Genomic DNA, 17,552 nt, shown 5'->3' with positions numbered 1-17,552 from the left:
AATACATCTAGATGGCAGCGACTAATAGTGGGAAAAACGAAATTGCAACAGCCAACAAGGCACATGAAAGATGCTATATACAGTCCCATGGCACATAAGATCACACGCAGAAACAAAGAGATTGGGCAATTGGCGTCACACGCTCTGTCGCTCTTGTGTCAATTCTTTCCATTCGCCTCTCTCTATTGTAAAAGGAAAAAAAAAACAGCAGACGGATAAAAAGGGGCTCGCAAATGCTATATCCCAAAAAAACGATACGCACCAGAGCCTCTTGCTCCTCGTTAGGGATGGCAATGGGTCGGGTTCGGATCGGGTATGGTAAATATCCGCCCGCGACAATACCCGCGGGCATTACTCATACCCGCCCGCGACTATACCCGCGGGTAGGATTTTGTACCCGTGCCCGTACCCATCGGGTATCGGGCGGGTATCGGATACCCGTGGATATAATTACAATCCACACAAATAAAACACATGATTCACAAACAAATGACAAGGTAGAAAAAACAAAACATAATTAATCTAATTACTGTTACAGAAGCAAACAAAAAACACATGGTTAGCTTTGCTCAGTACCTGTGCTCGGCTTGATGCCTACTACAGTACTGGCTGGGCAGGACGCCGCCCGACCCACCTCCTTGAGCTTCTCGCTCAGCTTCACGTTCCTGCTCTGCATGATGACCGAGCCATCGACGAGAGAGGACCGTCCTAGGCCTTCTGCACCAACAAGGAGACACAGCGGCGGCGGGTGGCGTCCACGGCCACCGGCACCGTGGCCAGCACAACGCGCCCCAGGAAGCCCAAGCGGTGGAGGGACAAGGAAGCAGCAGCACAGGAGCGACGAGCATGGATGTGGCGAGTTATTGCGCGGCCGAGGGGGAGGGGGACATTGCGATTGCCGCCATGGTTGCTTTCCTTCTTTCTTCCTTGATTTCGACGGAGGATGCCTTATGCCTACTGCAGTACTGGCTGGGGCAGGACGCCAGGGATGCAGGGTCGCTCTCGCTCGTCTTGATGCCTACTGCTGGCGGCCGGGTGGGACTTGGTCACTTGGAGCCTAGGGTTAGCCCAGCCGATCACAAGTTGGGCCTGCAATTGGGCCACAGTTGGCTACTTCTCTCCTGTCTACATATTTTCGGATATCCGCGGGTACCCGCGGGTAAAATACAATATCCGAACCCGATCCGATGTTACCTCGGGTCGGGTATGGGTAAAACCCGTGAGTAAAATATTGTACCCGAAACCGAACCCAACGGGTCGGATATCCGCGGATATCCGAACCCACGGGTAATATTGCCATCCGTCCTCTCTCCTCTTTCTCCCCTTTCGCCTCTCTCTTCTTCTACCACCACTCTTCTGCTCGCTAAAAAAAGCTTCTCGAGCTTATAAATACGTTCCCCTTCCCCCCGGCGCCAAGTTCCTCCCCCCGATCCGCTTCCCCCTTCCACCCGCCGATCGCCCTCCGCTCGCTCCACCGCGGCGGGCGATCGCTCATCTCCCCCTAACCTCCCCCGCTCGCGATTCCCGAGGCGAGGTGCCACCCACCGCAGATTTCTTCCGACGGACGGTTGGCTCGCTCACCCCCTACTTCGCTGATCGGATCGCGTGCTGCCCGAGGTGACTACCTGCGACCTCCCCACAGTTTCTCCCGGTATTTCTAACCCGCGATTCGCTCGGGCTAGCTCGATTGCCTTTGTGTGGCCGCGAAGGTATGTGTCTACTTGGGCGCCGGCCATTCATGCGCCAGTGGGCGGAGTGCGGGCGAAGGAATTTGATTCGCGGGAGCGTGCGATTTGAGTTCCCCGTCCGGCACTGCGTGCGAATTTCGTCGGTAATTGGATGAGGGACCTGGGACTGCAAGAGTATAACTGTGCGTATAAGGATACCGCAGTATGGGCATATGATTAATTCAGCTCGGGATTATGGACGGTCGTTTAGTTTCCATGTCTGGTTAGTGGCTAAACTTCAGAGAGGTGTTGGATTCGCCTAAATCGCTCTGCGTTATGTGCATGCACGTTGTGATGGCGTGGAGAACTTTGCTAGGCTAACTAGCATTATTTTGCTGCTTTTGGTAAGTCATCTCGAGGGGCTAGGAGATGCATCTGTCACGCTTGGGGTGTGCGATTATTGTGCAGATATACCATTTTATTGTGCATTTGTGTGCTATTTAAAATAGAAGTGCGCGTGGGTGTGATTATTGCAGAGAATGGGAAAGGAAAGAGTAAATTCCACCGAGCTACCACATTTATGTCCTAAAATCTTCACACAACTTCTGGTCAGTTTTGTAGAACCACTACCACTTTGCCTCCCTTCTCAGAATCTACCACATTTTCTTCCTACAATATTATGATTGCCTGGCTCACTCGTCAGCATCACATAGTGCAAAACTGAGTTAACAAAAGTAGTGGTAAAAATGTGATACTGATGAGTGGCCGCAGGTGTTCATGATAACCTAGGAGGCAAAGAGGTGGCATGTTTGTTTAGAAAGGTGCCCAAAGTGGTGGTAGTTTCTGAAATGGCACTAGAAGTTGTAGTTTTGTGACACGGATAAGAATGTGGTTGTTTTGTGAAATTTACTCAATGAGAAATGTGGGGCTCATGTTAGTTTGAGCCGAGTATGCCGAGCTTATTATGAGTTTGTTGGAGTTGAACTTTCCTTGGTTAAGATACCAATGATAAACATAATGGGGACTACTTTCCAGCAAATTTTGGTGTGGTTTGGGATGTTGAAGTTGTGAAGTTGTGCGGTGGGTACCTCATAGCTGTTTGGTTGGTATTTAGGAAATCAGAAATTTTGGTGTGGTTTGGGATGTTGAAGTTGTGAAGTTGTGCGGTGGGTATCTCATAGCTGTTTGGTTGGTATTTAGGAAACCAGATGACTTTTGGCAAGTGAACTTTACACTTTTTGTTTCATGACTAAAAGCTACAGCTAGTGGATTGGAGAGATGATTCTTAATTCTTCTAGGATGATGCTGATATAGTGATATCCTGAGTTACTTTTTGTTCACAGATGCTAATGTGTACACTATTTCTTGTGGATTGAGTTCCTTATGGACACTTTCAATGCAGTTTAGTTGGTCATAGAGATGTTCAAGTACATTTTTTGGTTGCAACTTTGGATGGCCATTTCTCTTTTAAGTGATTTGGTAGTGCATCCGTTTGTTTGATGTTTATATGAGCAATTTCATTTGTACTTTTCGACCATTGATTCTGTGACACTCTGGTTGATATACATATGTTTAATTGACTAATTATTTTTGCATAGTGGAATGATTTAGGGATAAATAAGCGTAAAGTACTAAATTATTTATTTTCAACAAATCACTGGCCCTCTTTGGCACTAGAAATTGCAATATTTGCAGCTACTCTTCCATAGGATGATATGTCCAACAATAGATTGGTTAATAGGATATTATAACAACTACACTGTTTTCCATGCCCTCATCAGTGTTGGTATGCTCATTGCCTCATTATACCACACATGAGCTACCAACAAAAGCAAAAAAAAAGTGAAATGTGCTTAAAAATATGTAAAAAAAAAGGAAAGAATGGTAGTAATATCACTAGGTGTTCTAAAACTGGGTTCATGGTTTTGGCGCGTGGATTGATGATTTCCATGTGGTTATACCCCTGGACAATTCTCTAGGTATACAAACTACCCCAACCAGTAATGCGCAGAAGTTTTTCTTCAATTGGTGTTATCCCTAGCCTATCCGCATATCAATGTTTCTAACTTGGTCCTCTCAGGGTTTTTTTTTCCCAAACAACGCAGAAGTGTTGTGTGTCATTTCATTAAGGAAGAAAAGGTACCAAGTACACAGAGAGGAACGAGACCTCTCCGAACTCTTAAACACACAAACACATCTCTAGAAAACGAACCCGACCACAACCAGATAGCTAGCAGCTACGGGGCCGGCGTACTCCTTAAGAGGAGCTCTTGCAGGCCTGAGGCCCCGGCTAGACACCACATGTGACCCTCGACAGCCACCAGAAAGATAACTGTTTGCGCCTGAGGTTGCACGCCATCGAACACGCAGTCAGCCAGTCATTCCTGTGCTTCCACAGTTCCCAGGTGACCAGGATAACCAAGGAGATGAAGCCCTTCCTCAGGTCTTTTTCAAGAGAAGCAGCAGCCTTACTCCACCAAGAACAGAGTCGACTTGAGTTGGGTGGCAAGACTACATACAGCCTGAACTCCCTCAAGATCCATGTCCACACCTTCCTGGAGAGCACAAAAGCGGAGAGAATGTGATTGATGGACTCCTCTCAAGGTTTGATAAACCAAATCAAATTAACATACCTTGATGAGATTTTAGATTTCTCTACTAATATAAAGCACCAGGTTCCACGGTTTCCATCCTCGTTGTGCTCCCTCACAAAAACTAAAATTATGCACAAATAGAGATTCAAACCATGGTTGTTGGCTCTATACCCACATTCATACTTACCTAGCCAACAGAAGATACATGTCTTTGTGTTTTATATTCTATACTCAAATATAAATAACATAAATAGGAACCGTAGCAATGTACGGACACTTTGCTAGTTGAGTTATTATAAATATGTTGCAAAATTTGAGTGTGTTTTAGGAAGTAATTGTGTTTGCATGATTGCATGAGTATAGTGGCTTGCCCTGCTTGATTATGGAAAAAAACTCGACCTGCGGGGGGTAAGACAGCCCCCGGGTATTGTATTAAGAAGAAGACCTTCTCACACAGGTCGAGAAAACCCCCGAACCCCTGCCCCACCCATACACAGCGGCATCGAAGCCCATGTGAGAACGACCACGACCGGGGCTGAGCCTTAGACCTGTGCTTTGGCGTGGGACAGACAAGGGGATTTTTTTAACCACAGCCTGAAATTCGCTCCCACGGGTAGTCGAACCCAGGACTTGAGGAGTGCTACTCAGACCACCTAACCAACTCAGCTAGAGGCCCTTTCGCCTGCTTGATTATGGACATTGTTGTATTTCTTGTGTTCTATCGTAATTGCATGCACGATTGGCTGGGTTGCTATTGACTGCAAGTTTAGGATTTGGGCATTGCAACGATAAGCATTATCTCTTCTTGATGAACGTACCACTTTCATATACATATAGTTCTTTTTCCATCCACAGAAATCACCATCGAAATCTGCTTCCACCAGTTGTGATTTTAGCTTGTAGACAGCGGCAGGTAAACTGACTTGGAACAACTAGCAGCAACAGAGCACAAATTTCAAATTTGAAATCATAATTGCACAAAATGGTACTAATATTTCTGTTTCAGCTTTATAGGACCTCACCTGAATACTACCTCCGTTCATAAATATAGACACCGTTGACTTTCTTCGAAAACTTTAACCACTCGTCTTATTCATAATATTTATTCAAAAATGTAAAATTTTAAGTCAAGCACAAACTATCTTAAGTGATAAAATAAATCACAAAAAATGATAAGTCATTATTTTTTTGAATAAGACGAGTGGTCAAAGTTTTTTTAAATAAGTCAACGGTGTCATATATTTATGAACGGAGGGGAGTACCTAATTTCACCGTTTCATAACTAGATAACCTGTGTGTTGCTGCATGAATTTGTAGCCCTGTACAGGGGGAGGGGGATTCATGGAGGGATAATTGATATGTACTATCCACCATGACATCATAGCGAGTTGTGGCGGAATTGAGGAGAAAATTAATAAAATGACAAAATAACATCACTTTACTGGTTCACCTTTTAAAAAGCTATGTACAAACTACATTCTGGTTTAGTTACAAAACCAAAAGTGCAGGTTGGGAACTAGCACATACCACAGTGACGTACTGACGCCATACGTAGTTGTATTTACAGGCAGGACAGCCTTAACAGCTTGTGAGATCTTACCTAATTGGAAACTGTGAGCGTCCATGCTGCCAGCACTAAAACTGTAAAAAGATGAATTTGGTGCTATGGTAATTTCCATTAGCATTTTTAGCAACTATTAGAATGAGTATCACTGCTCTCTACACAGAGATAAATACCCCCAATGTGGAGCAATCCTTGGCTTCTTCCTCATTTTAGCTCGAAATCTTGAATCATGGAAGACAAGGATCCATCTTCACTAACTGAGAAGCTTGATAAAACATTCTCAAATTAAACAATTCTTACCTCTTGATAAAGGAAAAGGATGTATGTGTGTTTGTCATGGACCTTCGGTCCATGGGGATAGCTTTCTACTCCGGCGAGGTTATACCCCTCTGCCGCAGGCTTGGTTCTAGGGTAGCAGCCCTAGGCGCTTGAGAGGGTCATTGCAAGAGAGAGAGATTGGTTTGGTATTGATCTTGCTTGATTTATTCCCTGTTGCCATGTGGCTTATAAATAGCCCTATGGCTAACCAACTTCTCCTACAAACTCTCAACTAACTCCTACTTTCTTGGACTTATCTGCTGCTAACCAACTCTCCACAATTCTCTCATCTCAATCTTATTCTCTAGCCTTATCCCAGCTCATCTCAATCTTGTTCTCTAGCCTTATCCCAACCTGGTTGTTGCCTCTCGCTCCCTATGATGCCCATGACAGTGTTATAGACTCTTTTGTGGGCCGGCAATATACCAGGCGCCATAATAATTAGGCCCAGCCATTTGTTAGATGGCGGCTAGGTGTTAGAGAAGTTTTAGGAGGCTTATCCTCCCTGGAGCTTATCTCCTTAATAATCTCCTAAGTTGTTCCCTGGAGCTTATCTTCTTAATAATCTCCTAAGTTGTTAGGCCCCGGAGCTATAAGGGTGCCTCAGATTGTAATAGGGTTTTTTTTATCAAAAGAAGTCGCACCTGCGTGGGCGGCTGCTTGATCACAATGGCGACCCCACGCGCCCTGGTGATCGTGTTCCTCAGCCGCCACGCTGCGTGCCCTATTCCCTGCGCTCCTCCACTCAATCCACCCTACTAACTCACCCTTCGTGGTGTACGCCTCCCCGTCCTGCACATCGCAGTAGGATTCGTAACAATTTGGTATCGGATTCAGCCGCTGCATCGACATCAATGTCCGGCGGCGACGACGAGACTGGGAAGATGACGGACTCCGAGAAGCTTGATCGCATTCTGGGGCAACTCGCCACCATGAATCACCGGTTGGACACTCATGCGCAGCGTATCACTCTCCTGGAGCAGGAACCCCCCACCCAGACGGGCTCGCCGCGGGGACAGCCTCTGCCCTCGATGACCCTGCCTACAGGTCCTGCACTCGAGAGCCATGTTGGTGCAGGGCAAACTGCATCTGGGGGCAGCGACGGTGGATATGGAAGTGGTCGCCGGGGCATTCTTGGTGGACACCGTGATCGCCACGACGAAGGAGGACCACGCAGGCCCAATTTTTCTTTTCCCCATTATGATGGTGATTCTGATCCCTTGCCATGGCTGAACAAATGTGATACATATTTTCGCGGCATGGGAGTTCATCAAGATGAGAGGGTCTGGCAAGCATCGCTTCACTTGGAAGGTATGGCTGCGGAATGGTTCTATGCCTTGGAGCGCGATCTAGGCGGCGTGCTGACTTGGACACGCTTCATTGAGTTCATCCAGATGCGCTTCGGGCCACCACTCAGGTTCAATGGCATGGCTGATTTAAAAGAACTGAAGCGCACAGGCACCGTGGAAGAGTATTCGTGCCAATTCTTAACCCTGTTGTGCCGTTGTGACGACATGTCTCATCGGCAACAGTCTAACATGTACACAGCAGGCTTAGGCGAACCTCTCCGAACTGATGTGGAATTACAAACTCCAGAGACGCTGCAGCGTGCTATGCATCTGGCCATGGTGTATGAACGACGTTTGATGCACACGGGCAGCTCCACTGGACAGTCCACAACAGCTCTGGAAGTACCCTCCAAACCTGCAGCACCAACAATGGCACGACCGGCAGCAACTACGGCCAACCGACCACGTTTTAGGCGCCTATCTTCTGATGAGTTAGCCGCCAAACGCGCCAGTGGAGAATGCTACCACTGTAAGGAAAAATATTCACCAGAACACAAGTGTTCAGGCCGTGGTATATTCTTGCTTGAATTGGAAGAAGAGGATACAACCACAGAACCTCCATTACCAGTCGACTTGGGAATTTCTCTTCAGGCCATGACTGGGATAGGCGTCACAGATACTCTCAGGCTCCCAGTCACAATCAACGGCATCAATTTAACTGCACTAGTGGATTCAGGATCCACTCACACATTCCTCAGTGAAGCTGCAGTGGCACGTCTCGGATTGCAAGTGCTGTCCCAGCCAGGCCTATCGGTAAAAGTTGCCAATGGAACGCATTTCAAGCAAGGGTCAAATCACAGCAACCCTCACCATCGGCCAGGAGAAATTCACCACAACATGTTATTCCTTGCCTCTTGATGGTTTCGATCTCGTATTAGGAGTGCAGTGGCTGCGATCTCTAGGACTGGTGGTCTGCAACTTTGACACACACATAATGGCATTCTGGAGGAAGGGAAGGTTGGTACAATTGACAGGGGTTGGGGACTCAGTGTTGGGATTTGCATCCATGGACAAGAACAGGGATTGTATGGAAGAACTGCTGTCCTCTTTCTCTGATTTGTTTCAGGACCCTCAGGGACTGCCACCATCACGTCGCCAAGACCATCACATACGGTTGCTGGCTGGTACAGAACCAGTGGCTGTACGACCCTACCGATACCCTCAACTGCTTAAAGACGAGATTGAGCGTCAGTGTGATCAGATGTTGGCACAAGGCATCATTCGAGAGTGCACATCAGCATTCTCGTCACCTGTATTATTGGTCAAGAAGGCAGATAAAACATGGAGGTTTTGCATTGATTATCGTGAATTAAATGCAAAAACAATCAAGGACAAATTTCCAATTCTGGTGGTGGACGAGCTACTTGATGAACTCCGAGGTGCAAGTTTCTTCACAAAGCTGGATCTCCGGAGTGGTTATCATCAAGTCAGGATGCACCCGGATGACATCCACAAAACAGCCTTCCGTACACATTGTGGTCACTTTGAATTTCTAGTCATGCCGTTCGGCCTGACTAATGCACCATCCACATTCCAAGCTCTGATGTATGATATACTGAAGCCTTTCATCCGAAAGTTCACCCTGGTATTCTTTGATGACATTCTGATATATAGCTTGTCTTGGACAGAACACTTACAACATGTGAAGCAAGTATTCCAATTACTGTGAGACAACAACCTTGTTCTTAAGAAGTCCAAGTGCTTATTTGGTAAATCTGCAGTCACTTACCTTGGACACATTGTCTCTGCGCAGGGGGTCGCCATGGACCCTTACAAGGTGGACGCAGTTGAATCATGGCCCATACCGAGGACCATCCGAGCACTCCGCAGTTTCCTAGGACTCACAGGGTATTACCGCAAGTTTATAGCAGGATATGGGTCAGTGGCAGCTCCTCTTACAGCCCTTCTGAAAAGAGATGCATTCCACTGGACAGAGGAAACAGCCGAGGCTTTCTGTCAACTCAAACAAGCCTTGCTGACAGCACCACTTCTCCAGTTATCGGATTTCGACAAAAGGTTTTTCATTGACTGTGATGCCTCCGGCTCTGGATTTGGAGCAGTCCTGCACCAAGGCGATGGTGCCATAGCCTTCTTCAGCAGGCCGGTGTCCCTTCATCACCAAAAATTGCCAGCATATGAGCGGGAGTTGATTGGATTGGTAAAGGCAGTTCGACACTGGCAGCCATATGTCTGGGGCCGACCCTTTACAGTCCGCACTGACCACTATAGCTTAAAATTCTTGCTCGATCAGCGGCTGTCAACAATCCCTCAGCATACTTGGGTCAACAAACTGTTTGGGTATGATATAACAGTGGAAATGTGGAATACAGGCCCGACAAGTTGAATGGCGCAGCAGATGCATTGTCTCGCCGAGAGGAAGATACAGGAACTGTGTATACCCTTTCTTCCCCTTCCTTTGATCTCTTCTCTACTTTGCAAACGGAGGCTGACTCGGACCCTCAAGTGGCTGCAGTCCGCGCTCAGCTGGCAGAGGGAAAAGCAAGTCCTGACTGGACAATGGCAGATGGCTTACTACGGTTCAAAGGCAAGGTATTCATCCCGGATGCATCCACTTTGTGGCCTCAACTTCTGGCCCAAGCACATGAGTCTGGTCATGAAGGCGTGCAGAAGACAGCCCATAGGTGGCGCACATCATTTTACAATTCTAAAGCTCTCCAACGTGTTAGGGAGTTTGTGCGCAGCTGTGCAGTTTGCCAACAACATAAGACTCAACATCTTCACCCAGCCGGCCTACTTCAACCCTTGCCAATTCTTTCTATGGTGTGGGCTGATATATCGATGGACTTTATTGAAGGATTTCCAAAGGTTGGTGGCAAGTCAGTAGTTCTAACAGTGGTGGATCGGTTCTCTAAGTATGGTCATTTTATTACTTTAGGCCATCCATATTCAGCAGCATCAGTGGCAAAGGCCTTCTTTGACGAAATTGTCAAACTTCATGGTCTGCCATGCTCGATAGTCAGTGATCGGGACACAGTTTTCACTAGCCAGTTCTGGACTGAACTATTTACCATGGCTGGAGTGAAGTTACAAATGAGCTCAGCATTCCACCCACAAACCGATGGTCAGTCAGAAGTTGTTAACAGAATAATCACCATGTATCTGCGCTGTCTAGCTGGGGACCGTCCTAAATCATGGCTGAAGTGGTTACCATGGGCAGAATTTTGCTATAATTCATCATAACAATCGGCACTGAAATGTTCTCCATTCAAAGTTGTCTACGAACGGGAGCCTCCTCCAATGGTCTCCTATCAAGCAGGGGACTCAAAGGTGGCTGCGATTGACTCCCAGTTGCAGGACAGGGATGAATTTCTTGCTGAAATCAAGGACCGACTAGTGCAAGCCCAAGTAACTATGAAGAGTTATCAGGATAAACGGCGTCGGGAGGTGGAATTCAACATTGGTGATTGGGTATGGCTACGATTGCAACAAAGGACTGCTGTGGGCGTCACCTCAGCTGCACCATCCAAATTGGGGCCCAAATTCTTTGGTCCATATCAAGTCATTCAGAGGATAGGGGCTGTTTCATACAAGCTTCAGTTACCACCAAATGCAAGAATTCATGATGTGTTTCACGTCTCTCTCCTAAAGAAATTTGAGGGACCTGCCCCATCCCAGTTGGTTCCACTTCCACCTCTTCTACATGGGCGTGTTATCCCAGCGCCAGAAAAGGTTCTAAGGGCCAGACTCAACAGAGGAGTATGGGAAGTGTTGGTCAAATGGATTGGGCGTTCAGATGCAGATACTTCATGGGAACAGGTGGAAGAATTCAAACAGCAGCATCCAACATTCACGCTCGCAGACGAGCTCTTTGTCGAGGAGGGGGGAAGTGTTATAGACTCTTTTGTGGGCCGGCAATATGCCAGGCGCCATAATAATTAGGCCCAGCCATTTGTTAGATGGCGGCTGGGTGTTAGAGAAGTTTTAGGAGGCTTATCCTCCCTGGAGCTTATCTCCTTAATAATCTCCTAAGTTGTTCCCTCGAGCTTATCTCCTTAATAATCTCCTAAGTTGTTAGGCCCCGGAGCTATAAGGGTGCCTCAGATTGTAATAGGGTTTTGTATCAAAAGTAGTCGCACCTGCGTGGGCGGCTGCTTGATCACAGTGGCGACCCCCACGCGCCCTGGTGATCGTGTTCCTCAGCCGCCACGCTGCGTGCCCTATTCCCTGCGCTCCTCCACTCAATCCACCCTACTAACTCACCCTTCGTGGTGCACGCCTCCCCGTCCTGCACATCGCAGCAGGATTCGTAACAATGTGACATAAGAGAAAAGCATCCAAGTACCCCTGTGGAAGCTGTAAAAACTCCTATAGCAATCCATTATGAATATTGAATATGTAATGAAGGAACATAATTCATACTTAGCAGACGCTAGAAAAAACGTAGTGTATGAATGTCAAACATTAAATTCCTGTAAGTTGGCAAAGCATTGATGGCTGAGAAAACATGGATGCTCTGTCGCCACGGTTCCATTTTGGATCTTTGTTTTGTGATGCTTGAATCAGTTTTAGCAGGATTAGTTGCCATATTTTTTTTATCTAACTCGCTCTGAGCCTTAGACAGCCCAAAATCAGTCTGGTCAATTGTCAACTTTTGGTTCTAACTGGATCACATCAGTAGTTAGCTGATGCTCAGAGGTTTCTAAAATAACTATTCTCCTTGTTGAGTTGCATTTACTTGTGTACTTCTCATTGCCTAAGCATATTTTCCCTTCTACGAGTAGTCCTTTGATGATAGACCTTCCTCATGGTTGTGTATGTAATAACAGTAGTTATCAGTTCTCTTCATTGACGTCAGATCTTTTCCATTGATCCAGTCACTGTAGCACACTACCTGTGACAATTGCATCTTTGAATCATGTGTTTGGCATGAGCAGCAAGAGTGACTGCTAGTCTCTCCAATCTTTGGCATCCCACTCTTTTCTGATTGATTTGTAAAAATGGTGGATATGTGTATGAGTGATATTTTTGGGGGGCAAGGAATCATTTTGGCAAGATTGATTGGATTACACAGTTCTATATGAGTGATGCATTGCTGGTTAAGTTCTGAGACAATCTCCAACTCTGTGTATGATCTGTTGAATGTGTATGCATATGTAGTGCTAGGTTACTTTAGTAAGATTTAGTTAGCATTGTTCTTTGTGATTGGGTTGCTTTAGAAGAGAGTTTATTTTATCTTGCTTGCTTATGATATATAAAAGAAATCTCTACATTGAGAACCAAATTAATGTTTTGCTTGGCTTAGGAAGTTGCATGTTTTTATGTGGTAATTTTAGTATTTGAGGGACACTGATCCAAGGCGTGTCACTTAGAGAAGGCCGTCTACTCATCTTTACCTGTCAATGTTCTGTTTGGCAACTTCTATACTTTTCTATATATATAATATATATATCTGTGTCGACTTTTTAAACAGGTGGAACTTTATAATTTTGTTGCGTGTTTTCATAATGAAATTAGGGAATGCCTATGGTGGAAAAAATGTATGTCTACTTTCTATCAATTCTCTTTAGCTTATTTATAACATTACTTTTTTAAAGATATGATTATTAAAATTTTCATGTCCTTTACCAAGCAAATTCCTAAACTCCACATCCTTGTCACTTTGCATGTCACATTTGAGCCTATTAATTTTATTTAACCTTACATAATCTTTTATGTGGTATCAGGTAGAGGTGATGATAAGGCATAGTTGTTTGACTTAGCCTGCCTTAGCTATTTCTTGAAGCTAAGGGAAATAATAATTGGTGTTATGGCATTTAGAAATATGGTTTGCACTCCCCAAGTCATTAATCTTACATCAGACTCAGAGAGAGGGCAAGCTCAAGGAGGCAATGGTAGTGAGATATCTGAGCAAGGTGCACAACATGCTGTCAGAGTTGTAGGAAATGCAATGAACATTGGTCTCTCTGGTGTGCGAAGTTACTATGATATGAGCATAAATCATCACCATCAGTCTGTTCATAACCCACCCCCGAATTTAGGTGTTGATTCTGGTTTTGTCTTCGCATCAAATATGTACAATCCCTGCATGTCATCAACATCAATGAACAGACATGTTTCTCATGCTCAGAGCTTTGGATCAGGGAATCAAGTGTTGCCTCAAAACCAAGTCCCAGGAACTATGGATGAGAGTAGCAGAAATGACAGTATTGGTGAAAGTGCTAGAGAGCATATTAAAAGGAAAAATGCTGCAGTTGCTGGAAGCTATCATTTTGTTAATGGATTTGCAAGCTCAAGCTCATCTTCTCATGCACCTCAAAATCCTATGCTTGGGCCTTGGGACCCTTCTTTTGAATCAACTGTTTCTTCTAATGTTGCACCATTCAACCCATCAGAATATCATGGACACAACAACAGTTGGCCGTCCTTAGAAGGATCTTCCATAACAGGAAGTAATGGATTCAACTCAATGGTTGTTCATCCAGACTCAGTACAGCGTGGGAACTATACATTTCCACCCACTCATATTAGCCATTCATGGATGTCCCATGCTACAAATGGTATTGCTGATGGAGTTCCCCAGTGGGAATATGCCAATGCAACTGCTAATATTCAAGGTAAGGAGTTCATGGACAAATGCCAGTTTTTTTTTAATCATGAGACATCTATAAAATCTACTTTCTGTTATCTAATTGAACAATCGATCTTGATACATATAAAATTGTTGCCAAGTGTACATGATTAGTCAACTCATACTTGATTAGCTTTGTTTGTTAAAATTACAAAAACTAAAACTCTAGTAAGTAGTCTTCTGAGTTGTTTACTGGGGTGATATGATCTGAAATGTTTTGCTTTTAACAGGCAGATTTGCCCATTCAGGAGCCACAGAAATCGCAAATGTTGGTTTTCATGAATATCAGAATGGCCCTTCAACTATTTGTCGGGGACCAGTACCTTATTTCCACCAGCATGCGATGCATGGCATGCAAGCTCTTGATCCTACTCAAATGCAAGTTCCTTATCAACAATGCCACAGTAATGGTTTCTTGCATGGTGGTATTAATTACCCTGGAAACCGTCTCCAATTAGGTCCACGAAATCCAGTTCTCTTCACCAGTTCTGAACGTGCTTTTGGGCCTCCACAGCATCCGTTCCTGGCAAATCCAGTTAACCACCGCAACATAAGGATTCTACCACCCGAGGTAACATTACACTTCACCTATTCTGGCAGTTGGCTTTCTGACTAGCTGCCTTTGTAGTTGGGACAAAAATATTTTGGGAATGTTTGGATCAGCATGATGTTGCAGCAGCTGCAGCTGCAATTTTTTAACTGCCATCCACTGTAGCAGCAATAGCAGCAAGTGAACACAGCTTTAGGACAGGTTTGGTGATCAGGGATTCCTCTCCCATGGATCCTCTCTCATGATCCCTGGTCATCAAATCAGCCCTTAAGGTTTTTTTGCATAGCCGTGCGTATTATGAGTTTATGACATACTTCCTCCGTCTTAAAATATGGTTCTTTCTAGTCCTCTTTTTTTTTCTGTCCACATTCATTCGAATGATAATGAACGTAGATATACATATAAACTACATTCATAGGTTAATTAATGAATATTTGTTTAATCTAAATCGAATTATATTTTCGGACAGAGGGAGTACCATTTCTGATTTATGACAGCTTATAACTTTTTTCTGGCATTAATACTATATACTCCTCCGATCTAAATTATAGTTCACTCTAACTTTGTCCTAGATAAAACTTCTCTAATTTGACCAAATTTATAACAAAGTGCACCAGCATATACAACATTGAATTAGATTCGTTATTCTTCATGAAATGTGTCTTGATAGTGCAACTTGGTCAAAGTTAGTTAGAGAAGATTGACTTAGTACTAAACCAATGGAAACTATAATTTGGAACGGAGGGACTAATAAATAACTGAAACTACGTATTGGCTACATGAATGTAGAGTGCTAGAGTGAACAGATACTCTTTGCAGATGTTTTTGCAGCACTAGAAATGTGTGGCTTTTATTTTTGTTATTAAGGATATATGTTGACAGCACATGTAGCTTATATGGCTAACTTTTTTGTCCCAGCAGCATGCTACAATAATGGATTTTTCGAGATTGTATGAAGTGTCAAATACTGTAGATGAGCATAGAGATATGCGTCTAGATATAGACAGCATGACGTATGAGGTATTTGAACGCCACTGCTGTGTAAATTCACATCACATGTTAGCTATTGTCTGACATTCTTTGTTCTTTCACTACAGGAGCTTTTAGCATTAGAAGAGCAGATTGGAGATGTCAATACTGGTCTGACAAAAAGTCACATTGTAGATAAATTGAGGACTAGCCTATATGTTCCAGGAATATCGAGCATGTCTGATCAGCCATCTAAATCTTCTCTAGAGAATGATGCTTGCATAATATGCCAGGTCCTACTCCTTCACTGTATACTCTATTTATTGACAATTAAATCTCAGCTGTCCCAAACAAAGAATCATCATCCACCTACCTGCCCCAGGTTTGACATAAACATTGCAGCTGCTGGGCTCGTATCGCCTTGCAATCAGCCTTGATGGCTGATTGCATCACTTCTCTTCCACTGGTAGCTTGAATAATGTTTAGTGTGCATCTGTTGACGCTGCAGATAAAAATATGAAGTATCTAATATAACACCACCATAGGGGCACTAATAAATAAAATCCAGATCGCACAAGTTGGAAGTCTTTCAAATAATTTCAAAGCAGTAATATATTTTTGTACATTTGTTGAGAACTAAATATAATATACAATGCATCTTTAAGAGAAATGGTTCGTACATGCTTCAAGCTGCTTCTACAGTAGTAATATGTAGATTTAGTGTGAATGAAGCATTACCTGAAGCAATGGAAAGATCCATGAAGTGTGTCATCAGGGATGAAAGCACTTTGTCCCTCTCCAGTTCATAGTTCTAAGGAAGTTTTGCTGGGTGCATCTCGCAGGAGGAGTACCAGGCTAGAGACTGCGTTGGCACCCTTGACTGCGGTCACAGGTACCACGCGGAGTGCGTGAAGCAGTGGCTGATGGTGAAGAACTTGTGCCCCATCTGCAAGACGACAGCATTGTCTGCCAACAGAAGACAAGGACAGTGAGCGGGAATGGAGAAGCCTGTTGGTTATTTGCTTTGACAAACGTTCAGCTCAATTTTGTATATAAAGAAGTGGTAGACAATGGCGCTACCTGTATTTGTTGTTCACTTTGTTGTGACTGGGAGTACTCAGCTTCCTGAAACTGTACAGCCATAACATTTGTTATTTTTCTTCAAATGTAGAATGTTTTAAATCGCTCAGTTCGCCCCCAATGTGTATGATAACTGATAAGGCGAACCAAGGAGACGGAGCTTCCGAAATGGCATCTCTAGGCAGCCTTGTAACTATTAGCTTTGATGAAACTAGTCGCACATGGATCGTCCTGTACATTTTTTAGGAGTTGACGGCATCACAATTGCTCGTTATCATTATCAGCGCGGCCAGTGGATAAAGTTTTCTGCAGTCCAATGTTGGGTTTTCAAAATTCCAGGAGCGGGTATATTGCGCACTCTTGCTCCAAGCTGTCAAAACATGCCAATGTTTACATCCAAATCAGTGGAAATACAATCGAGGACAGGATTGCAAGTCAGCGAAACATCATGGCGCCCTCTCCGAACCACGTTGTCAATGTCGAGTGCCAATCACCCGTAACCACTTGACGATGTCAAGAAAGATTGTCATCACGTTTTGTGTTCCTTAAACCAGTAGAGCGTATGCTTGACCAGGGCTAAGACGAAAAGGTAGTTGGAAAAAAGAAAGAGAAACGAAAAGCTAGGCCGAGCAGCACCCGCCCGCGTTCACGGGCGATAGGGATGAAAACAGTCGAAAACGATAAAAAAACAGCTAAATTATTTTTGTTTTTATATTTTTTGGTCGAGACAAAAACGGAAACGAAAACCAATGGTCAAAATACGGAATCGAAATTGTCGGTTACTCGAAAACGATCGAAAACAATACACTATAGTCGGAAAGATAACTATTTTGTAGTTTTAACAAAAACATAATAAAGTGATGTATTACCTA

General features: G+C 44.4%; 1 protein-coding gene across 5 annotated transcripts; it reads left to right on the top strand.

The window, feature by feature from the left end:
* The first annotated feature begins 1,297 nt into the window (after positions 1-1,297).
* LOC100192681 (putative RING zinc finger domain superfamily protein) lies at positions 1,298-16,854 on the top strand. Of its 5 annotated transcripts, none has more exons than XM_020541867.2 (7): positions 1,301-1,617; positions 12,924-12,990; positions 13,177-14,067; positions 14,312-14,652; positions 15,553-15,651; positions 15,729-15,893; positions 16,443-16,854. In XM_020541867.2, the coding sequence occupies exons 3-7, from the start codon at positions 13,260-13,262 to the stop codon at positions 16,590-16,592; spliced, it is 1,563 nt and encodes a 520-aa protein (XP_020397456.1). In that variant the 5' UTR covers positions 1,301-1,617; positions 12,924-12,990; positions 13,177-13,259; the 3' UTR covers positions 16,593-16,854.
* The last annotated feature ends 698 nt before the right edge of the window (positions 16,855-17,552 follow it).

This window comes from Zea mays, chromosome 8, assembly GCF_902167145.1.
Source record: "Zea mays cultivar B73 chromosome 8, Zm-B73-REFERENCE-NAM-5.0, whole genome shotgun sequence".
Classification (NCBI taxonomy): Eukaryota; Viridiplantae; Streptophyta; class Magnoliopsida; order Poales; family Poaceae; genus Zea; species Zea mays.
The sequence above is the reverse complement of the archived record's forward strand: the minus strand, read 5'-3'. Positions and strand labels throughout refer to the sequence as shown.

What these genes read in the sequence shown, in the direction of transcription:
- LOC100192681 (XM_008656086.4), top strand. Translation starts at nt 13,260, where the DNA reads ATGGCATTTAGAAATATGGTTTGCACTCCCCAAGTCATTAATCTTACA. An exon ending in TAAGGATTCTACCACCCGAG is followed by an intron (nt 14,653 to 15,549) that starts GTAACATTACAC and finishes TTTTTGTCCCAG; the next exon opens with CAGCATGCTACAATAATGGA. An exon ending in TAGACAGCATGACGTATGAG is followed by an intron (nt 15,652 to 15,728) that starts GTATTTGAACGC and finishes CTTTCACTACAG; the next exon opens with GAGCTTTTAGCATTAGAAGA.